The 25,945-nt window shown below is 33.2% G+C and overlaps 1 protein-coding gene and 1 pseudogene across 1 annotated transcript; one reads left to right on the top strand and one right to left on the bottom strand.

Moving 5' to 3' along the window:
- The first annotated feature begins 5,328 nt into the window (after positions 1–5,328).
- On the top strand, positions 5,329–7,955 carry LOC118063204 (phenylcoumaran benzylic ether reductase POP1-like; annotated as a pseudogene).
- A 5,618-nt stretch (positions 7,956–13,573) lies between these two features.
- On the bottom strand, positions 13,574–15,039 carry LOC118063205 (dof zinc finger protein DOF3.4). The gene has a single exon (XM_035077169.2). It carries the CDS (start codon positions 14,581–14,583, stop codon positions 13,837–13,839), a length of 747 nt encoding a protein of 248 aa, XP_034933060.1. The 5' UTR covers positions 14,584–15,039; the 3' UTR covers positions 13,574–13,836.
- Between the last annotated feature and the right edge of the window lie 10,906 nt (positions 15,040–25,945).

The raw sequence follows: 25,945 nt of genomic DNA, 5'->3' as shown, positions 1-25,945 counted from the left end.
TACTATCAGAAATATATCTTACATATAAGTTCATAATCCCAGATACTAACAAAAAAATAAAATAATTTTTTTAGCATTTTTTAAATATAGACCCAGTTCTCATGGCTTTAATAAATTAGTTATTAAATCCAAAAATACATGCAAATACATACATACACACACACACACACACACACACACACACATATATATATATATATATATATATATATATATATATATATATATATTTTTTAATTTTTGTATGGAAATACGATATAATTTTTTTATATTTTTGAGAGACTTGGTTGTATGCACACCTATAAGACTTTTTTTTTTTAATGAGATTTTTTTTTATTTCTTGAAATTTCAGCAAAAAACAAGTACTTTGATAATGGGTCAATTTCTTACAGTATAAGTCCACAACCTTAATATGAAGTGAAAAAATTAAGGAAAACATGCAAAGGGCCAACAAATAAATTCAAAATGGACCATGAAGTTTTTTGGAATTTTTTGAGTTTTTTATGGGCCTGTTTTGCCAAATCTTAAGATAAAGGCAAGTTAAAACTAAAGGAAAGATATAAGGATGTGTTTGTCAAACACACCCTTAGCCTAAGGGTTGGGTTGATTGGGCCTAAAGCCTAAACTCTACTCAGTTGGTTGGGCTATCCAAAGGCTCATCAAAACTTCTTTTTTTTTAATGAAAAGGTAAGGTTTGACCCAGCCTAGCTGTATGGATTAGGCTGAAGGTCCTACCCGAAACCACCTACCTGATTACTAGGTTGAACCTAGTAACCAGGTTAGCTATTTGGCTTGCTACTAAACATGAATTAATTCACGTTCTGCATGCAAGTGAGGCAAAGAAAGACATATAGAAAGGAGAAGAATGTTATCTAGAATAAAGAGTCATTGGTCATTGATGCTAATGGTGGCTCATAGTGGCATTGTCTATAATGAAGATTAGGAGATAGAGTCGTTGTTGTGGGTGAAAGTAAACTGGTATCGGTGGTTGTTGAGGGGTGTTTGATGTAGCCAAAACAATAAGGGAGAGAGTAGGTTTTATAGCTGGAGGGGGGGCACTCTTCTTCTCTAAGCAGAGCTAAAGGGTTCTCTTTACCTTTTTCTTTTTTTTTCCTCTCTGTCTTTTTCTTTTTGTTTTTTCGTCCTCTTTTCCACCTCTTGGTGAAGTGGTATTTATAGGGGCAAGGAAGAGTTGGACCATCCTATTCTTTTCCAAACACACACCAAAGAATAGGATGGCTTGGTAGCCACTTTGCAGCTGCTCTAGGGACGCCCAAAAAACCTGTTTCTCTACTCATTTCGAGCATAATGGTAGGCCATAAGAGGGACGTGTATTGTGTCGTGGTATGGGGAGACATGGAAGGGAGAGAGAAAGACCAAAAACATGGTGTAAATAAAAGGAGAACCCTTTTTTGATGTAATTTATGCTAATATGTGTTAATTTGATTTCATACAATGTTAGGGTTTTGAACTAAAGATTAGGTTAATTAGATATAATTTAAGTTGATAATTAGGTTATTTTGTAAAATAATCAATGGTTCTGGGTTGTTGGTAATTGTGAATTAATAAAATAATAATATTATCATATATGAATTTTATCACTAATTTTGTTATGGTAATAAATTTGATGAATTTATATTTTAGCCGATTATATTACCATTATGGTTTTATTGATAAATTATACACTTTGATTAACTCTAAGATATTAATAAATTAAAATTATGTTTTGTTGTATTATTTGATAAAATGTCTGGTAATTTAAGAATATTATATTTCAATGGTAGTATCACTGTTAATACCAATATTGTTATCACTTATAGTGGAGAAAGCCATAAATTCCTAACTGCTACATTAGACATGTCCATTAACAAGTTATCTAGAATATTATGTGATCAACATGGCTAAAATATGTTTGAAATAGAAGCTGAAATTACTTGGAGGATGTTACAAATCGGGGTCAGTCAAACTTGTTATGTTGGTGTACAAATACATGATGAGAATGTGAATTCAATGTTTAGGTTTATGAGGATTAATTGGATTAATATGCTAAAGTTCTACTTGAATAGTAGACCTAAACAAATACACTCTTCTAGTATGGAGTTGATTCGCGTTCTAAGTAACTCTTAAAGAACCATACAAGCATCGCAAGCAGTTGGTTCAACTAGGTTAGATGGTAATGCAAAGAAACAAATATTGGTGCATGAAATTGTTAATATGAAACCTTACTTGGGTATGACATCTACTTCATATTGCTTTGGATAATCTGAACCAAGTGATGATGACGATAATCGTCACATTGATATAGTTGAGGTTGTGGAGGAAGATGAAGAAGATAAGGATGTTGAGTTAGCTGAGCTTGTTATTTAATACATTACTCCTCATACTCCTGAGTTTGAGGTTGTGAATGCATATGACCAATACAGATGCAATGATTGAGCTAATAGTTGTAGGTATTTGGGCTTATTAGTTGATGAATTGGAGGTTAGAAAAAAATTATAAGAAAAGTCTGAACGTATCAACGAAGTAAAACGGTGTTATATAAAGAATTCATTTTTGTACAAGGTTTATCATTGAACTAAAACTTATGTTAAGTTTCAATATGTTCATGAACTAGTTTTTAGATGGTATTTGCATGAGGGATATCACTATAGATATAATTCATGGGAAATTTCAAAATTAAAAGGGCCACACACATGTCATAACCCTTTTATTTTGCAACGCCATCGTTAGATTAACTTAGATTTAATTGTTGAGGTGATGTTGACATTTATGAAGAGGGATTTAAGTACGAGTGTTACAACGATTTAAGGTACTGTGAAGAGGGATTATGAGCATAAAGTCTCTTATTAGAAGACATGGATGGCTAAAAAAGAAATATTGGAATGGTTATTTGATACAAACGAAGAGTCATTTCAAAACCTACCTAGAATGCTACTAGCCATTAGATATTTAAATCTAAGATCAATTGTTATTTAGGATCATAAAACGATTGATGGCAATAAAGTAACGTTTGAGAGAGCTTTTATGTCATTTGATGCTTCAATTGACAAAGTTGTTTGTTGCGACTGCTTATAATGTGCATAATGGAGTTTATCCATTGCGTTTTGATATTGTCAAAAAAGAGACAAGCAATAATCGGAGTTGGTTTTTAAATTTGCTACATGGATATGTGATTGGAGATCACATTTGATTATGTATAATATTTGGTAGACAAGCGGCTATTACGACTTCTAGAGCACATATTTTTCCTGAGCCTATTGGATATCATCAATATTGTTCATGATATTTTACGGGTAACTTCAACACTAAGTTAAAAAATAATATCTCGAAAAATATTTTGCATATGATGAGTACAAATCCTTCTAAATAAGAGTTTGACATTTTATATAAGGATTGGTAAAGACTGATGATGTAATCAGAGTATGGTTAACAGTTGAACCTAAAGAAAAATAGGCATTATCATATGATTATGGTGGTTATCATTATAACAATATGACCATGAATTTTTGAGAGGTTTTTAATAATGTTTTAAAAATTATATGTGGCTTGTCTGTATGTATCAACTATAATGCATATAATTGTTTTTTAGATGCAATAAATATTTTGAAGATTTTTTTAGTCATGATGTATTGTAGCCTTCAAAGGTCCTAGCTGAAATACTTGTTAATATGAAATAGATCACACTTGATATCTCTATTTGATCTTAGAGGCAAGATATTACAGTTTAAGACACCTCTAATAGCTGGTGTTACAAGAAAAGTGTTGGAAACAATTAGCATCAATGAAGCAATTTGTGATTGTGGCAAATGACAACTATATCATCAACCTTGTTTAAATAACTAAATTGCTTAATTTTTAGGGCGGTGATCCTATAACACCTTGACAACATGCCTTGATGAAGTTGCATAAACGTGTCTGCCTATTTATTATCAACGCTATTTTTTATTAGGTCAGTCAACTGGATGACATACATCTTAATCACACATTAATTGCAATTTTGGTTGAGCGATTGAGGCACAAGACACTTTTTATTTACGTGTTGGTGAGATGAGACCCCCAATCCAAGATGTCACCATGTTAATCGGTCTTCCGATAAATATAACCCTTGTGATTAGAACTGGTGCCTTCAGCTAGTACTTATAAAGGCGATTGCATCGAATCAAATTGACATGAATGGACATAAATTTTAAAACTCCCCTGACATATGCAATATAGGACCAATTGATTATATATGTATGCTCTCTCTCTTCCCTCTCTCTCTCTCTCTCTCTCACTCACACACACACACACACACACACACACACACACACACACATATATATATATATATATATATATATATATATATATATATATATATAATCTTGTTTTCTTCTATCTCTTTAATATTTTTTTATGAATATCATTATTTTAAACAGTAACAAGCTATAAATATTGTGTTTCTAAATCATGAGATGTATAAATTGTGTTATGCCAATTCTTTTTCCAACGCTGTTATTTCACCGATATTTAAAAAGAAATGGTTATAAGCAAAAATAGCTGGTTACGACTTGCAGAATTTGAAGCCGATCGCACTCGGCTGAACTCTAATAACAGGCAATTCCATAGGGTGAACAAAGGTTGACGACAAAAACCCAATCTGCAGAAGCAAACCATTTTCAGAATTAACCACTAGAAATCGTCGATCAAAATTAGCAACTCAACAATCACGCGAGAGCAAAGACATTAACAACGCAAGGGCTATAGGATCAGTAGATCATAACCAACGAAGGAATAGACGTCAAATAAAATTTCTCGACTCCAAACGTTACAGTGCAGCCATCACCTTCCTAAAGCAAGTGTGAAAACAGCCAACCACAAATTCCGAAGAACCAGCCACCAATCCAACGCTGCTCAGCCAAACCAGAGCAAGAAGTAACCTACAGAGACTTTTAATCCATAGTGCAATTCTCTCTGCGTGAACAGCAGATGCAACATCATGACACTTAGGCCCTTATGTTTTTGTTAAATTACCATTACGATTACCATATAATCACCAATGGATTTTTCCTGTTCTGACCGTCGACATACTGTCGCTATGTGGGGGCTTTTGCCAGCCAAAGCAAACAGGAAAGTCATCAAAATAAAAATCTCATCATCGAAACAAAAGAATAGAGAGAATAGATAGCATGTATTTTGCTTTGAAAATTGACTTTATTATGATATATATATATATATATATATATATATAGACTACCATGATGTAACATTCCAGTTCACCATAGCAGGTTTTACCCTCAGAATCATCATCACATGCGTCACAGTATCCCTCTATAAATAAGCGACTCAATCTCTTTTACTCCTTTAAGCGTCAATTGTTCTCTTTAGCCACAAAGTTTAAGCAATGGCAGATAAAAGCAAGATTCTACTCATTGGAGGCACAGGATACATAGGAAAATTCATTGTAGAAGCAAGTATCAAGGAAGGCCACCCAACTTTTGTTCTTGTCAGAGAGTCCACTCTCTCTAGCCCTGCAAAATCCATTGTCATTAACAACTTCAAGAATCTTGGTGTCAATTTCCTAATTGTAAGTGTTCCGTTACAAACTAAAATCATATGAAGATTCTGTACGAACTGATGTAACAAATGTTAAGTGGTGAAACATTAGTTTACTGTCACATTGGTGTGTAAGAATCTTTTGTATGATTTGTTTATTCGTATGGTGGTATTTATTTATATTTGTTTTTTGTTTTGTAGGGAGACTTGTTGGATCATGAGAGTTTGGCGAAGGCAATAAAGCAAGTGGATGTTGTGATATCTTCCATTGCTCATGACCAGGTAGATAATCAAGTCAACATCATTGCTGCCATTAAAGAAGCTGGAAATATCAAGGTAGGTAGTTAAATTTGTTTGAGTGGATGAATTGGCATGTTTTCACTCTGGCTTCATACCGGACCCAGGCTTTATGTCCTTGTAATTCAAAAGAAATGAAAAGAAAAATGCTTGGTATATTCAAATTTATTTATTCTTGAATGAATCAGGGTAGCTAATGAGATTTGTTTTTATTGCAGAGATTTATCCCATCAGAGTTTACAAATGATGTGGATTGAGCGCATATTGTTGAACCAGCAACAGGATTGGCTGCTTCAAAGGCTAAAATTCGAAGAGCTATTGAGGCTGAAGGAATTCCTTACACATGTGTGGCATCTAATTCTTTCGCTGGTTTCTTAATTTCTTCCAGCTTTGAACCAACGTAGTTCTGGGGGTCCGGGGTCTTTTCTCCATTCACATGTCCAGGCTTCAAGCATTAGGAGCACTGCCGTAACAACAACTTCGAACCAACCTGGAGCTACTGCTTCCCATGGAGATAGACTTGTCATTTTAGGTGATGGAAATGTAAAAGGTAACAGCATCTTTTAGTATTCAATTACAGTGTTTTACTAAAGGATCCTTCTTGCTTGAGTGTCGTCCATATGGAATTAATTAAACCCTTGGAGACTAACCTACCGACTCTGGGTTGTTTCCTGCACTGTGGTTTAGTTGATAGTGTAAACATTAAGCAACTTTTTCAAAGTATATGGTGGATTGCAACATGCAGGTCCATGCTTAACAAAATCTTACAGTTTCATCTGTTGATCTACAGTGGTTTTCAACAAGGAAGAGGACATTGCCACATACACTATCAAAGCAGTGGATGATCCAAGAACAGTGAACAAAATCCTCAACATTAAACCCCCAGCCAACATCATCTCATCCAATGATCTTGTTTCTTTGTGGGAGAAGAAGATAGGGAAAACAATTGAAAGGGTCTATGTTCCAGAGGAGCAAATCTTGAAGAATATTCAAGGTATGAAACTGATCTCATTGACTTTGAATGTAAAATGCCATACCCTGGCAGAGGAAAATCTATTCATTTCAATAGCATCCTTTAGCGCTCTGTCAGCTTGAGTTGGATAATTTTTAGAAATACTGTTGTTCTTAGTTTCAGTTCTTCAAAGTTAACATGGTGAAGACAGCTTGACATTGCTTCTCCTCTCTTTGCAGAAACTTCAGACTTTCGACGCAAACTGACTTTAGCAATTTGCCACTCTTGTTTTGTAAATGGAGATCAGACAAACTTTGAGATTGAGCCATCATTCGGTGTAGAGGCTTCTGAGCTATACCCTGATGTCAAATACACTACTGTGGAGGAATACCTTAACCAGCTTGTTTATCGGCATTAATTAAGCAGCATTACCTCAATCAATAGTGGGCCTCATAGTTTAGGGGGGTAAAGGTGGCTGTAATGCTTGCGTTTGTATTATTCATCATGGTGCTTGTGTAATACCTATCTTATGGACCCGTTGAGATCTCTTTGATTTATCATGTTAAATTTCAGGACAGCATCTGCTTGACTCCAAGCATTACATTGTTGTTTCACCTCTGATAATTAAATTAAGGTTGTAGCTTCTGCACATTTTGCCTAACATGATGAAACTCATGGAATTTTTGCAGCAAGTACACTTGTTTCTTTGTCTGATACATTGAAAGTATCCATGCTAACTTGTGGAAGAGCTAAAAGAAACATAAATGGATATGAAATTGGGTAAAAGCCAGAAAAGCACAACCAATTTGCAATGCTCAAGTACTTTATATGTATAAAGACAAGATGAGTGTCCTCGAAAGAAGTTTGATCCTAGATCCTCCATGGCAGACTCTATAGTACATGTTTCAAGCAGAAAAGCAACATGTGTGAATATTATTTAGGAACAACAAAAAACTGATTCCACAATTTCTATCTAGGAGGCTCTGGATCAGAAATCAAGGGGGTAGACCATAACATTCCTTCCCCCTTCTGAAATCTTGAACAAATAAAGAAAACATGCAACTCTCTGACCTCTTTGGTGTCCCAACATTATTTTTAAAACGCTTTGTCAGGTTGTTATTATAAGTTTATGCATTAGCAACAGTCGCGATTTCCGTTCCCTCGCCGGATGGCCCTCGCCGGATGGCCCTCTTGTTTCTGTCACTTTAATAATCTCAACTTCCTTTGCGCCAGCCTTTTCTAGAGCAGAATAAGCCACATCCACTAGGGCATCAAGAATGTTTGTACATCCAAGCGCTCCATCTTGCACGATAACCTGATCAGTGTTAAGCAAAGCAAAGTCCAGTGGAGTACAAGCACAGTCCACGTTAGAAATATATACCTAATAACTGTACAAAGCGTATAGCAGAGGATATCTGGTTTATAAGATGATGAATTTGTTAAAAATTATATTAATTTGTAATGCATTTGAATTTGATTTAATGTAATTGAGCATGAAAATATCAATTAGGTTTTGTTTCATAAATTATGTTTAATTATTGGTGAATTTGTTTTAATATTAAATTTTAAAAAATTAATTGTATTTAATATGAATTTTGGCATTTAGTAATGATGCAGTTTACTTACAATTACGTTTAATTGATCATAATCTTATTTTTTTTAACAAATTATCTTATAATATATAAATGATATGTCATTATTATTATATGAATAGTTATAGGTGGAGCAATATGTTAAAAGATAATTTAGATTTTTATATGCAAAAATAAAAAAAAATATTTGTTATGAACTTGGATAGAATTATAGTAATATTAATATTAAAATCATAGTTTTGAAACTCAACCCGGCCTAATGGGTTGACCCCGGGGTTGGAACTGAGCTGAGTTGAAGAAAATACAGGGAGAAGGAAAAATCTGTTTGACCTAACAGGTTGACTCAGCGACCTGATCAAGACCGGTTGCAAACATATTGGCTTTTTTTTTTTTTTTTTTTACTAAAACAACGTCATTTTGATTTTAAAAAAAAAAATGACCCGGCCAACCCGGTGACCAGGTCAAAACCTAAAATCCGGGTTTTGGACCTAGCCAATAAATGGGGTAGATGTTAAAGCTATGATTAAAATAACTAGGAGATGTAAGATTGATAAGCATCTTGTACTATATAAATTATCGGTGTTAAAACAAAGCAAAAGTCTAGTGGAATAAAGTCGAATCTATTGGTTTGTAGGAACTGGACAGCAGGCAGGATCAATGGAGATGCGAAGTACGCTGCGGAAGGAGGGAAAGATATTGTCGGCGTGACTAAGGGATGCATCACAGTGGACACTGGCGCCGGTGGACTTCAGAGCTTCTTCAAAGCCTATCATGGCAGGAAGTAAATACTGATTGAAAGTCGTATTCGCGAGAATATAATCATCTCCTACATCAATGCATCGGGAGTTTACATATTGTGTAAACAATAAACCATAAAACATTGTTGTTATTGTTATTGTTGGTATTATTAACAAAACACTAAAAAATTAGGTTGTTTAAGATCTTATAATCTAGATCATGGATTAATATAAAAATATATATTTAATATAATATATTATAGATTTAATATTTAAAAAATATATATTTAATATATTATTTTATTAATATTTTAAAAAAAGATTTCATACACTATAAATCATATTTTAAATTTATAATTACAAAAGTTGATAGAAAATACATTATCAATGCTTGAAAAAAAAAATTACATTAAGAAAGATTGATCTAACCTGCAACGCATCCTAGGCTAATGATCTAGTACAAAGCACTAAAACGCGTAGGAAAAATAATGTTTTATATAGCGGTTGAAGGGACTTGTTTCCTTCCTCTGCATCCTGGGTTCAAACCTCATCGTGCACGCCTGTCACCCCTGCGGTGCCTTACATGCCCGCTGGGTTTGTAGGATGTTCAGTGAGCCGTGGGATTAGTCGTGGTGCACGCAAACTGGCCCGGACACCCACGTAAATCAAAAAATAATAATAATAATGTTTTATATGCCCTGTAGCATCACTCATAATTCACTAACTTCTGCAATGAATTTTTTTTGTCCCAAATAATTTTTTTACTTGGCCCTTATAGTGTCAAATTGAAGGCCGATTTAGATTAATTTGTTAGGGAAGAATGAGATTAAATTACAAGGGATCAAAGTTTAAAAAAGAAAATGGAGAGAATGGGTAGCATTATCATAGTATGAGTGCAATGTTCATTATAGTCCCCATACTTTTCAATTTAAAAAAAATGGAGAGAATGGGCCCTTCAAATTTTGAGATAATTGAGCGTGTTTGGCAGTGTGGTAACGGTTGCTTTTCAAATAACATTTCGTGCCAAAATGCATGCCAATGATGTTTTTTCATTTTTTAAAATTATTTTTGATATCAGCACATCAAAACGATCCAAAAAATACAAACCGCACTCAATTTTAGCAAAAAAAAAAATTCAAATTTGGTGGGAACGCGGTTTGCACCACGTTCCCAAACGCTATCTTAAGAACAAAGTCAATTTTAGACCAAAATTTTTTATTATTATTTTAAAATCTCTGATTTAATAGAAGAAAAAGAGAATTGCTAAATTTCAAAGGTAAAGAGAGAAAATCATCGTTGATATTAATTCGCGCCATCAAAATGATTGATTTTGGTATCAACAAGTTCCATTCAATGAAGGAGAGTTCCACTTGAGTTTTTTTCACCTTAAAATAATCAAAAACAAACTGATCTTAGCTCAAGAAGATTTTTTATTTTGATGGATTTCAATTCTTTGTTCTCTTATGTAAATATGGAATACTCATGCATAAAAGTCTATCAAGCAATAAGTATTAATAAAAAATCTAAACTTGCCTAAAATATATAGAAATATATAATCTAAATATTCCTAAAATATTTATCTATATAATAATCATACAAACATAATATTCTCTTACCAAACTAGAATAAGAAAGTATCAAATGAACAAAAAATAATAAATCTCAATGTATGTGCGTGTGCTTAATATGATTCACGTAGTATTATCTTACAAAAAGGAACAAGAAAAATCCTATAAAAAAACTAATAAATACTAAATTCTGATATAGATACATAAAATTATAATTTTTCAAAATATATATTTTTTATTCGTTGACTTTAAATGAATTATTTTACTTTTTTTGTGTTTTTCCCTATGATAGATTTATGATTATTAGAATTTATTTTGATTTGACATAAAAAAAACGTAAAATAATTAATTTAAAGTCTACAAATATAAAATAAAAAAAAATATTAATTGTAGAAAAAAGCATGCACAAAAAAAATATCAAAATAAATAGTACATTTATAAAACTATCATGAATAAAACACACAAAAAAACATAAAACATCAAATTTTGATTGAATAAATTCATAAATTAATTGGAAACAAAAATGTTATGCTCACCAATAAGGTACAAAAAAAATTCAAGTAACTTAGGAGCAAATTTTAAGTGTTGGATGAGTTATTAATCTCTTGATTTTATTAATTTGATTCATTTTTCCTAACCAATATGGCTAGTGCCTAATAAGTCAAGGTGACTAGAACTTGCAAAAGGTTTTCTTTGATAGATTTGGGGACTCTCATATACTCAAATAAGTATCTTTTTAGAAAGAGAAAATGTAGTAATATTTTAGACAAATAAACCATGAAAATATGTATGTTAAAAATATTAAGAAAGAAGAGATGTAAACCTTTAACCTTGGTGTTTCAAGGGATATTTATAATCCATAAACCTTACTCTTTTGCTAAAGTGGAAGGGTTAGAGAGTTATTTCACCCTTATAAATTAATTTTGTATCGTAAGCTGTGTTTCACTCCTTTTATCCAACTAAGAGATAGAGACATTGTAGATCATGAAAGACTTCAATGCACCTAATTGTGTTAGTGGAGATTAGATTTGTTTAATTAAGTCTATTTGTTGATAAATAATCGCTTTAAAATTTATGTAAAAATTTGTAAAGATGTGGCATTAGATTTGAGCATTATCTTTGAATTCATGGGCCGGTGTATTGGATTTGGTCATGCATTAGGCCTAGACAAACATGGAGTGTCCAACCATGCTTGGGTACGATGGTGAAAAATCCTCGAGCTTGACACCCTTGGGAGACACATGATAGGCCCACCCTATTGACCTAGCATCCTGTCAAGCTAAGCTTATGGACATGGGAGCACCTACCAAACCCAAGTGTTAGGTCCAGCAAACGCCAAACCCAGCAGTGTCTTAGCCAAACACGCTACTTAGAAATATTTCTAGTAAGTGGAGAAATCCATGGAGAATGAGCTTCTACTTAGAAATATTTTGAAGTACATAGAAATATTTCTATGTGGCTAAGAAGGATCCATGGTAAGAACTTGTTGGAGGAACTCATTTTCAATGAAATCATTGGAGGAACTCTCGTTGAAGGAACTCATTAGAGGAAACCATTAGGGGTGGATCCCGTACTTAGAAAACTTTTAAGTGGCTAGGAAGAACTCAATGAGAGGATGAAACTCGTACTTAGAAAAATTTTAAGTGATTAGGGGAAATCCAATAATGGTGATGTTATTGCACTAAAGAGATCAAATTCATGTTATAAAGATTGTTGCTTTTGCATTATAAAAATCAAGTCAATCCTTTTTTTAGAGAGTGATATTATTACATTGAGGTAGAATTGAATTTTATTTCAATTACTTTCAAATCAACAAATACATGACAGTGTGACAGTAATAGATTGTTCTATGAGGAACTCTTTAGCAGCTAATAATACATTGTATTTCAAGAAAGTTTGGTTTTCTTTTATTTCAATTACAAATAAATTACAATATATTTGAAGCATTATCAAATAAAAAAAATAGTTAAAAAATATTAATTTCCATTAAAAAAATTTAACCAAAAAAATTAAAAATTAAGAAAGATTGTATTAAGTATAATTTAAATTTAAAAAAATAATAAACTAGATGCTACTAAGCCTAGTAAATTAGACCCGCAAGTTTATCCAAGATACAAAAGCTTATTCATGTCTAGATTACAAAGGTACATTTCGATCAGTCAAATAATTTTATTCACAAAAAAAAATAAAAAAATAAAAAATAAAAAGTTAACACCATGCACTTTACATTTTCGTAGTTGCTTTTACTCTTTTGCATGAAATGGGCGATTGTTTTTTCAATTAAGCTGAAATATTATATAATCATAAAAGAGATTGTCAATTAAGAATGATAATTTCACTTAAATTCAAATAATATAGTTTTTTTGGATAATTAGTTTACTTAACAAGTAAAAAATAAAGTATAGACATTAACCAACCCTACTCAAATTTAATATATATTACATAAAACACAATAAATAAATTATAAATATATAATTTTTTTTCATTGAATAATGCCTAGGTGCGGATGGATAATTCATGAGCGGGTTATAGGCCTGGAAATAGCTTTAACTCTCGTAATCTTAATGATACTATAATGCCTGGGTGTGGATAGGATAGCTTAACTTTTAGTGGGCCTTCGAAGTAATAAATAATAAAATTAAAAAAAAAAAAAAGTAGGTGAAAATCCCAATACTCACATTGAAACTTTTTTTATTAGTGTTTTTTGAATTGTATGATATATTAATATAAAAAATAAATAAAAATATATTATTTTAATTTATTTTCAAATAAAAAATTTCAAAATCACTCATGATTATCATCAGGAATCGTTAAACTTGGAAGAGGCGGGCAAATCAGTGTCGTCAAAGGAACTGAAGAAGGCCATGTAATGCAATCATCGTAAGTACACATGTAAAACAAATAAGGAGCATGTTAAACTACCAAAAGGAGAGGGCACATAAAGTAACCAAATCACATCTCATAGAGTCAAACTCCAAGAAAAAAAAAAACAAAAAAAAAAAAAGTCACAGTAATTTTAATTTTCTTTCTAATTTCAACCCTAATTTGCTCTCTCAACACTTGAATACTACATAGTAACTAAACCCTGCAATCCTTAATTAGGACCAAAAGCCAAAAGAAAAAAAACAAGAAACACCGAATTAACATGCTGCTACATCATTTAAGACCATTCCCAGGAGTTGAAATAGCAAGATCAGGCCAAGAAAAGCAATCCCCGCCGACAAACCCATTTTCCTGACCATTCTCAAACTGCCATGTGTTGCCCAATCCAGCTGTGACGGCAGCCCCACCATTACCACCCACGGAAGCGCCAACATCTCCCATTCCCGGAAAAGGCCACAGCCCTCTTCCAAGAGCGAAGTTCACATCTTCAATCCCAGGCCCAATTCCAAGCCCGAACCCATTAAGAGCCAAGAACCCAGCTGGGCCTTGAGTATTCAACAAAGAGGTAAAACTCCCACCCAGACCACCACCGTTACCCTTCCCATCACCACCACCAAAGTGGACGGACAAACCCTGATTGGCTGTGAGTGGGAGCAGCACTGGGGTAGCAGGCAGTGGTAAGCCATCAATATTAGTGCCTGTAATAGGACCCACGAAGGAGGCAGGAGAAGTAGCTGAAGTACGCGACCTTTTAGCATTTTTCCGAGTGCCACCACCAACAGGAATGTCCCGGAGGGTGCCACCGTGAGTCCAGTAACGGCGGCAAGACTTACAGAAGTGACGAGGCTGAGAGAAGTTGTAGTTGTTGTAGTAACAAAACTTAGTATTCGTTGAGTCACAACGTGGACATGGCAAGTGCTCCTGTTCTTGAGGTGGTGCTCCTCCTGGCTTAGTTAATGTTGCAGCTGTCGATTGTTGTGGTCTCCTTCCTGCTTCGCTGCTTGATAATTCTGCCGGCATTTTGGCTTTTGGGGGCAAAGAGAGTGTTGGAGGAGTGAGGATTGGTTATGTTTTGTCGTGTTTGAAGAAAGAAAGAAGAGTGATTTTCTGTCAATGTGCGTGTAGTTTGTGAGGATGTGAAATGTGGGTGGCAAGGGGGTAATAGAGGGGAATTTATGTAGAGATAGATGGGAGAGGGAGAATCTGAAAAATTCTGAGGTATGAGGACAGGGTGCGGTGCAAGGCAGGGAAGAGAGAGAGAGACAGAGACAGAGAGAGAGAGCAGCAGCAGCAGCAGCAGCAGCTTCAGCAGCTTTTACAGTGTTCTGTTATAGGGGTAGCCAGGCACGACATATTCAGTCGGCTCCAGAAACGGGTTTCTTACTGGGGTCAGCTAGTCAGCTCTAGCAGCTTAGGTTTGCGGCTTCACTGCTTAGCTCTCTCTCTCTCTCTCTCTCTCTCTGTGCTTGAAACAAGACAATATTCCTACTACGGCTACTGTTTTTGTTAGTTGTAAAACTCGTTAGTCTTGAAATACTACACAATTGGGATTACCTCTGTCGGCCTAATCTTTTCTTGGTTTACGGGGTGACTAACGGATTTCATCTCCAGTTTTCGGATATACTATAAGAGTACAGAATTTACAAGCTTTTGGTTTAGTGATAACAAATGTTTTTTTAAAAATATGATTTTACTTGAAAATTTATTTTTTAAAATATAATAATAAAAAAAATCAAAATTTTTTCAAAAACACGTCCATCTTAGATCCTAAACACCCACTTTATGTGTTGCTAAGTGCTTTGTAATAAAATTATATTTATTTATGTTTTTTATGGTGTATATGCACATTGAAATCATCAAAAAAGCATGGAAAATACATTTATTTAATTTTTAAAATAAAAAATATTTGACACTTCCTTGTACACATTAATGTTGTCTCGTAAATGAAGATTGTGTGCTATTAAATTATAGTTTTTTTTTAAAAAAAAAAAAAACATATATATAAAGTGAGAGAGAATTGTGCTAATTAATTGAATTTGGTACACTAAGGTACCGATTCTTTTGTTTAATCTACAATGATGTTGTTTCTTTGGTGGTGGGGAAGGGATGTGATGAGTTAGGTAGAAGCATTGGCATTATTAATCAAGTAGGGCCCCTTTAATTCTTGATTGATTTAAATTTCTTAGCAGGAAAAAAGGCTGAGATTAGAAAATTAGAAGAAAAAACAAAAAGAAAAATAGATTGTGTCAACAAACAGAAGCTAGATCTTGACAAAGATAGAAGAATTGGATTCAAACAAGGGAGCTAGCTACCTTTCAAATTCCAATTATTCAAGCATTTTTTGCTCTTAAGGATCAATAATACAAGCATTATTAGAGAAACATAGCTTCTTTTTTCTCCTCATTAGGTTGTCCTTACACCTTAATGCAATTATAAGTAATATAATTATATATATATAGGACTATATAGGTACCTAACAAATTATTTCAAGTAAAAGGCAATTCCGTTGCCCTTAAGATTGCATGCAATAATTAACATAATGTATTATCAATTTTGATACCATGCAATAAATCACATGCAATATTTCTTTTCAGAGTGCCTAGGAGTGTAATAATTATTTTTTAAAAAAATATTTTTCATTCAAAAATACATTAAAATAATATTTTTATTATTTTTTAGAAATTATTTTTAACATCAATAAATAAATAAAAAACCAAAATTAAATTAAATTTTTTTATGAAACACCATCTAAAATGCAATCTCAAACTACACTTCAATGTGCAAAAAAATCCCAAGAGTGCTTACAAATACATCATACAATATACACATAGAACAAATGCAATCATTTGAGATAGATTTCACAAGTGAGATCTTTGTCAACTTCTGGAAAAAAAAAAAAAAAAAAAAAAAAAACAATATCTTTGTCAACTTTTTTCTTCCATGGTCAGAGCTAGAATGTTTCAAACCTAATTTTTTTAAAAAAAAAAAACCAAACCCAACAACAACATAGTAATACTACAAGTTCATGCAACACAATTTTCCACCAAAACGCACAGATTTTGTGGTGGGCTACACACGATTCCAAACATGATCCCCACTCTAAATCTATGATTAGTAAAATGTTGGATAGACAAGATCATAGGATGGCTCCGTGGCTAATGGTGGCTCCGTGGCTAATGGACAGACGACTCAGACTAGAGAGAGCCAAGAAAATTCAAGAAGCTATAAGCGTGAGAATAGAGGACAGGAGTTTTGAGAGATTGAGAGGGACTTCTGATGAGATAGAAGTAGAAGGAGGAGGGTGGTGGTGGTGGTGGTGGTGGACAGAACCGACAGAATCATAGATGTCGGGCAGCGTGGGAAACAATAATTGGGTCTTCCCTCTGATTTCGGACGCGTCATGTCCGCATCAGATTCCCTTCCTCCGTACCACTACAACTAGCCTATCCCTAGCTCTCCTGCCCTCCTCTCTCTCTCTCTTATTACTGCTAACATCAATCTCTCACCGGATTTCACGCTCACTGTTCTCGTTACCAAACAACACTGTTTCCTTCTTTGGACACACATTATCCCTTACCAGGCATCATCACCCCTTGATTGTCATCAGCTCATGGGCTCTGTGATGACTCCAAATCTGATGTGTGGTGTTAATCAATGTCAAATTAAGCCACATTTTGCAGTCAAAGATTGAGGTGCTGCTGTTGTTTTTGCGGTGGAATTCTTTTGTTCTCATTTAAATTGAAAAAAAATTAGTTTTTTTATATGTAATATAAAAAATTAAAAAAATATTTTTTTGATATATTTTGAAGAGAAAATAACTTTGAATAGAATAAGATATGTTTTTTTTTTCAAAGTTGCATAAGAAAAAAAAAATTCAAAATAATACAGTTGAGAACTTATTTTAAAAATAGATTAGTTTAAAGGTCATAGTTTAAAAATTGCAATTTTAAAGTTGTATGTAAATTTAAATATATATGGATGAAAAAAATTATTATAATTTATAAAATAAGAATTTGACAAAACATGATTAATTCAGTTTAATATCTTATATATTAAATCAAATTATTAACCCATCTAACTTAAATATTCTACAATAATAATCTAAAATTCAAAATTTAAGTAAAATCAAGTGTTATGTGACAAAAAAAAAAAGAGTGAGAAATTGAATATATTGCCTTACAACAACACTATATGTATAATAAAAAAAAACTTTTACCTTTTGGATTATTGTTTTTAAAATATTTATGTTACATTGGTTAAGAATTTGATTTAATCTACTTAATTATCCACGATATCAAAATTCTTATCAAATGAATTAGAATGAGTTTTCATCTGTTGAATTAATCTTATTTTATTAACTAAGTTTGTTGAATACAAGTTATTGAGTTTATTTTTTTAGCAAGAGTTAATGATACAGATGGAGGTTTATTATAAGCCAAAACTCTTAAAGATAAAAAAAACATCATAATCATTAGAAAAATACCTAAAATATTCGATTTTTAATCATTAAAATTTTCACTTTTCAAAAAGTTATTATAACACTTTATTAGAACTAAAAAACCCTAGTGATGTTAAATAGAAAAAATAAACTAAAAAAACTTATTATTTTTAAATAGGAAAAAAATTAAAAGGTGTAGTAATTTTGAATAGAAAAACAACAAATCAACTTTTAAAAAATTTTATTTATTTTTCTAAAAAAAGATCATGCATCCATAACTTAAGTGGCTAAAAAAATTACCCCAAATAACTAAAGTTATAGATCAGACATATAATTTTAGAGTCGTACATATTAATTACCATTCTTAAAATTATATTTTTTCAAAAAAATATATCTATATCGTGTTACTTTGAAAACAAAAAAACTCTAAAATGTTGTTATTTAATGCATGTTAACTACCAACAAATCGATATAGTAACATAATCCAACATGCATTTCAATGGATTGGGATTTGAATTGATGAAAGTATATTATAAATCCTGCCATGTTCTTGCTAATTCCCACTAATGTGAACATCGTCAAGGACAAGAAACTCTCTTGTCTTTAACACTATAGAGTTTTATTTAATAATATCTTGTTATTTTTATTTAATTTTTAAAAATTACTGATTCAAGTCTTCATATATTTTAAAGTTAAGTGAAAATTTTAATAATTATTAATTTTAAACCTAAAAATTAATTAAAATACACGCAAATTGATCCGGATATTTATTATATATATATATATATATGAATTATGGAATTGTTCTACCTGTGTGATCGAGGCCTCTCATATTGTTTATACATATATACAATTTCCATAATTCACTGTATTTCTTTCTATTTCACCTCCAAACAAAAGATGTTCACAAATCTCAATCTGTCAACTAACACCTTTATGTAGTCTTCAGGTCATGGGATAGGGTCTTTGTAGTGTTTTCACTCTGAGTCTGTGTAAAGTTAAAACGTTGTAGCCATTGTCTTATTGGCTACCCTATTCCTACCTCCTAGACCTTTTCTTTTCTTTAATAAAATGGAATTAAAAAATGACATGTATTTCACTCACCCATGATGTATGTCATTCGCATGGGATAAATATCTAAAGGGATAATGCCATTATTTTTTTTTACTATTTTTTTATTTTTTTTTATTTATGGTCAAGCATGTTCATTCACGCTAGGGTTTGATAATTCAAAATGTCATCTCAGTCTATTATAAAATGGAAGTAGTATTTATCAAATAATTATTTTAATTTAATATCTTAAATTATTAAATAAATTTTTAAGATATAATTTATATTATTTTCTAACACATTTCCTCAAGTGAAATTTTTTTGTGCTTGAAATTTACAAAGACCAGCTTTATCTTGTAATTAATTTTTATCAAATAAATAGAGATGATGAAATTCGAACTCGTTACTATTTTTGTTATCAAAAATTTTAATATTATATTAAAAAAATCATCTTAACTAAATAATTTAAACTATTATGTAACGTTACATAATATAATTTATATTATTTTTTTTAACAAAATCAGAAAACTTGGTAAAGAAACAAAAAGAAGATCAGTTTTTTGGGTCCCTGTAAGATGAACAAAAGAGTTGGTAGAAGCATGGTTACAAATTTGACCACACATCAAAGAAAGACCAGCATGAATTATATATATATATATATAAAAAGACCAAAAGAAGGAATTCACTTGAATTTCCACCACAAGGATCTCTTAGCACTTTTATAGCTCCTTCATTGAACAGGAAGCAGAGGCCATGGCTCGCCAATTCCGGTTCAAAACCTGCGAGACGCGCCATGAACCAAGGATAGGGCTGGCTGGCTGGCTGAGCTAAGCTTTTCATAGTCATGCTAGTTTGCGGTCAAAAAGCAAGTCCCTAGAGAAGGGTAAGATCGATGATGTGGGGGGGGTGGGGTCCCAAACTGTGAACAGGGACACCTGTCAGCAAAGGACTTGAGGTGTCGGTAGATGGAGGTGGGTCATGGCCATCGGAAGTGGTGGATTTGATCATCTCTCTCTCTCTCTCTCTCCTCCAGCCCAGTGGCACGCGAAGGCTGAGAAGCCATCTAAATGTCTCCTTGGCACGATCATATGTCGCTTTCAGTAAAACATTGTTGAGTTGATGAGCCTCAGACTCGGCCTCCCTTCGTAGATAGTGTAGAAGTTCAGTACTGTGTTATTCGGTCGCCCATAATAACTGACAATCTGTCCTTTCCTCCTCCATCATCCTCCCTGTTCTTTTCTTCAGATTGAAACTCTGTTCCCTCCTTTTCTTTTTGGCATTTTCTTGGTGCATTATGATTCCATCACATGGATTTTAGTTGCGATGGATCTCTTAGTCCCAGCCTCTTCATCTTCCATCCAACGTGAATGTCATTATTGAATTGGTTACTATCGATTCCTTCGTGTATAAGACTCTGTTTCCGGTGGTAGGTACAGCGCTATTCTCGCTCCTAATATCAATCAATATCGTCCATTGTTATAAAACTGGCAAGCTAAGACTATAGACTATGGACGGGTCCGAGTAAAAACATTAAAAATAAAATATTTAACTTCATCAAAAATATCAAGTTGATTAGATCAATACGGACTCAACCAGAACTTAATCATTGATATATTAAATTTTTTTTTTTTTATTAAAACAATATCGTTTTGATATTTTTTTAAAAAAAAAGGATTAACCTCTAACCTAATCAACTTGGGATCGACCCTTAACCTATGATCCAAACTTTGCTCCAAGTCCACCTCGCCTTACAGCAATGCATGCATGGCATTAGTATATGCAAGCAAAAGAAGAAAACAAGCCATGCCTTTTAAATTCTAATGCCTACAAGCAGATGCCTTCTTCAAATAATAACCTAAAAGAAATGATAGAGAGGAACTTTTTTTCTTTTATATAATTATAGCGAGGAACTCAAGTATGGCAATGGAGGGATTAGTTGTTAGGAATATGGTGAGACTAAAGAGTGCAAAGATGACCCAAAAAACAAAAGAAGTAGGAATTGCTTGTGATAGAGTTGGAATTGTTTTTTAGGCCTAATGAATTGGTAATGGAACAAGAAAAACTAATATTTGTTATATTTAAACTTTAATTAATAAGATCAAGAAAAACTTTCAGACATAGTTTGAAAAGGAGAAAGGGGATGATGTATATTAAGTTGGATCTACAAAAAGCCTATGATAGGCTTTGATGGGATTTCATTAGAAACACTATCATATTAGCAGGAATTTCAATAAGCATAGTGGGAATCATTATGAAGTGCATTGAAATTGCCTATTTAAATGTCTTGTGAAATAAGAGTCCTTGAAAAAAATTCCTTCTTACTAAAGGAATTCCGTCAAAGGGGAACCCCTTGTTTCCTTATATCCTTGTGCTATGTTTGGAATGCTTGTCACAACTGATTCATAGAGAAGTTAGCTGAGGTAATTGGAAACCATTCCAAGTTGGTAGAGAAGGTCAAAAAAATTTCCATTTATGCTTTGCAGATGATATATTATTGTTTGCGGAAACAAGTGAGGGGCAATTGGATAGAGTTCTGGAGTGTCATAATTTTTTATATTTGACCTCAGGACGATGAGCAAGTGTTGAAAAGACCAAAATGTTTTTTTCTCTAAAGGTGTTGCTTATTCTACTGTAAGAACCCTTAGTTCCAAATGTGGGTTTACTATTACTCATGACTTAGGTAATTAATTATCTGGGGTTCCTCTTATGCATCAGCGCATTACTAAGCAAACATATGGTTATATTATAGAGAGTTTGCATCAGAAATTAGTGATATGGAAATCTAATCAGTTGTCTCTTACTAGTAGAATCACTTTGTGCAAGTCAGTTCTGGCTACGGTTCCTTCATATCCTATACAATCCACTTTACTGCCTAAATTAGTTTGCTATTAAATTGAAAAGATTTGTTATGGATTTATTTAAGGGGACAACTTGGAGGCTAAAAGAACTCAAATTGTTAATTGAGAATCTCTTTGCCAGCTTAAAGATGAGGGAGGTTTAGGCATGAGAGGAATGCATTCTATAAACCAAGCTTTTACAATGAAGTTGGGATGAGGTATTATTAACGACACTAATAGTCTATAGACTTCAGTTCTGCGCACTAAGTATGTCAAAACTAATGTTAACATTCCTCAAATGCAAGCTAAGCAGAGAGACTCTCCACTTTGGAAAGCAATTTGCAAGGAATGGTCTCATGTGATTAAAGGTATTTCATCGGTTATTGGCAATGGAGAAAATGTCAAGTTCTGGCAAAGATGAGTGGTTGGATGAGTTTGGCTTTCTAGTTAGATATGCGGCTTAAGATTTATCTGAGGAGCTGCTCCACATGTACGTGGTAGAAATCGTTTCCAGTAACAATCAGTGGAAATGGGATGTTTTTGCGCATCCCTTGCCGATTCATATTGTGATGACTCTTACAAGTTATCCCCCTCCAAGTAGGGAACTGAATGAGGACTGGCTTTTTTGGAACCTTTCCATGAACAGTGAGTTCACTATTAAGTCAGCTTATACACAAAATTCATGAATAACATCACACCTTGCACTTGTGATTGAGGAGACACGGTTCACTAAGAAATCCAGGGCTTGGACCATTTCAATCTATGTCTCTGTTGAGTCTGGGGAGATTCGGCTGATCATTAATTCTGCTATGACTAACAATGTCACTCCCTAAAATCAAGCCATGTAAAGATCAAATTCTGATGATGTTTTTTATTCTTCCCTTCCTGATTCCTGTTTCCCTACTTCAGCATGGGTAATCGCACTTTTAATATTTGAACCTTCATGTTTGACGCTTTTGAACTATCACTGGGAGGGTGGTTGTATAATTCAAAATCTATCGTAGCTAATTTTGTGTTCTTGTTATTCTTCACATGCATGCTACAAGTGATGGAGTGGAATTTTCAGGATTCGAATAGGTTTCGGTGTTCTTGTTATTCCCCTTCACCATGTTGGAATGATAAAGTACGTGACCTTGCATGATTTATGGTTCTTTTGTCACCCACCTTTTTTCTTCTCAGTCCTTTTTTTAATTATTTGAATTATATCATGCTACATGATTGCATCTTTCACATGATATAATAACATGCAATGTGCGTATATGTGGGAGAATCCGAGATCTTAAAAAAAAACATTTTGCATAGCACAAAGTAAATTATATAGCTTTGTACTAGAGTTTGTAGAGGCTGCGAATTCATATAGAATGAATTAGTTGAAGATTCTTACATCATTTTGAAGGTTTCTTTAGTAAAATAATGAGAGCATTGTTTGCTTCCTTTAATCTTTAATTTCAAGCTTGATTAATGCGGGAGAGTGTGAACAAGTTAACGAAATCAGGGATTAAGAGGGTCCCGTTTCAGATTTCCTACTGTCAACATAACATGTACAGCAACGACTAATTCAACCAAATTTTGGCATTTCAATCCCCAAAGTTCTGGAAAGGGAGCAGTAGTTTTGTTTTCTTATCGGAAATATGGGTACATGGAACTTGGATTTATATGATGCTAGGGATCTAGTGAAGTTTGGATTCCCTAAGGCTTTCACTGCAACAATGTTGCCCTGGGCCATTCTTGTGTATGCAGCACATAATAAAGTAATGAAACAATCGAGTCATGCTCAGGATTCTCTAACTTGAATGCATATCCTTTCCAGCGTGCTTTGCTTCCAGGTTCCCTGCTTGCTCTTACTGTCTACACTTTGAACCTGAATTCATGGCCTAGGAGTGCTCTATTTTGATCGGGGTAATGAAACTTAAGCAATGCTGAAAGACTTCAGTTTCTTTGAGGTTTACTTCCATCTGCAGAGTTCTTATCCAAAAGTACGTGGATTTTGAATCTCAGAATTTGTTGACAAATGTATTTTTCCTCAACCATAGAGTGTGTGTGTGTGGATGTGTGTCTCTGACTATTGAATGATGAAAACTTTCAATTCCTGCTAGATTTCAACGTCCGTTAACACTACAACCCCGTGTTCATCCTGTCAATAGTGTCTTTATTCGAGGAAGAATCACTCTCTCAATTGTTCTTATAGCGTCAGTATCACCCAAGTGCAGACACCAAGACACGCTATAACTTCACGATATGGGGATAAGCTCTTGTGGCCAGCTACCTGGCACTACCCTGCAACTGGGAACCTGCCATGCATCATGTTTATTTGGTATGACATGCATGCTACCAGGAACTCTGGCACATATATGATACTGTGCTCTTAAATCTTCAATTAATTTTAGTTTGTACTTGATTTGTTAAATTAATGTCAAAGTTAAGGGTTAGGCACTTAAGGTTAATATTAATTAATAACAGTATATGTCAGAGTCAATTTTATTAAGTTTTTATTTATTTTTTTGTGTGTGTTTTTAAAACATATAGGTCTGGCGCACATGTTAAACCCAACGTATTTGGATTTGACAGTCAGCTAAATTTAAGGCACTTGGACTTAACAGTACACCAATTTTACATGGTTATGGCATGCATGTCAAACCTAAAACACTTGAACTTAACAGTGCGTCAAGTTCAAGGCACCCAATAAACATAGATTTGATAATTATGAATCAAGTCTAAAACACTTATATTTGACAATTAGCTAAGTCCAAGGTAGCGTGAGTGCTACCTTGGACTTGGCAATCAGCCAAGTCCTAGGCTCTTGGGCTTGGTAGTATACCAAGTTCAAGGTAACATGGGTCTAACATGCATATCAAATCCCAATGTGTTTGAACTTAGTAGTCAGTCAAGTCCAAGATAATGATCATTCATCCTCCCTTGTCATGTGTAGGGGAATGATCGTCCTCCTTTGACATGTCTATGGGAGTGACCAACCTTCCTTAAATCTAACCTCATGGAAGAACTTAGTCTTTATAGGCTTAGCTACAGTTGTTGTCTTAAACTCTAATCTCCCTACATCTTTTTAGGTGTATAAAAGTTTTTCAAGGTCCCATTATATTCTTCTCAGGTAATGAATATTTATCTCTTATTCAATGCTATCAAAATAATTACCCTGCAGGCTTTTCTTTTATGGGCAATAAATACACCAAGAGAGCTTCATGATAAAAAATTCACAATCTTCATTCTCTGTTACATATATATTTTTAGAGCATCTTTATCTAAAATATTCATGTATTTTCTCTTTCTAAAAAATACTTATTTATGTATTAGATAGTCAAACACCTTCATTAAAAAAGATCTTTTGTAGGTATTAGTTATAAGTAGTTTTAACCTACCAGGAATCAAATATAAATTATCAACTACTTGATTAAGAAGAATTGAGGAAATTATTAGTCTCCATTAATTAACCAATGGAGGAGACTATTTTTGGGACATCATCTCCATCTTATGTTTGTTTTACCACGTTAAAATCACATGTTGTGCTGCTAGAAATAGTCATCACTCCAGTATGAAATTAGCAGCCGCAGGGAAGTAGTGCGCTGTTTCCCTGTCAGGTGGATACAACACACATAATTCTGAGCCATGTTCTGAAAAGCCGCATGTCTTAAATGTCAAAAATGATGATTATGAAGGTTAGGGAAAAGCATTACTGATTAAGTTTTTGTTCATGTTAGCGTGTTTAGCATGCAGTAACAATAGTTTTTTAAATAACTTTTTCATGTCAAAATATATATTAATAATATTTTTTTATTTTTTAAAAATTATTTTTAATATCAGCATATCAAAACGATCCAAAAAATATAAACCATATTTAATTTTAATAAAAAAAAAATTCAAAATTGATGGGAACACGGTTTACACCGCGTTCCCAAACGTGTTGAATATTTTTGGTGGTGCACAAGGGATTTAAAGTGACGAGAACCTTAAACTTTTGGTTTTACAGGAAAACATCTAAGCACCTGAGTGACGCAGAATATGTTTTGAGAAACAAGAATAAGCGTAAGAGAATGCAGCAAAA

Source organism: Populus alba, chromosome 7, assembly GCF_005239225.2.
Source record: "Populus alba chromosome 7, ASM523922v2, whole genome shotgun sequence".
Taxonomy (NCBI): domain Eukaryota; kingdom Viridiplantae; phylum Streptophyta; class Magnoliopsida; order Malpighiales; family Salicaceae; genus Populus; species Populus alba.
Note: the sequence above shows the minus strand (reverse complement) of the source record. Positions and strands in the feature narration are given on the sequence as shown.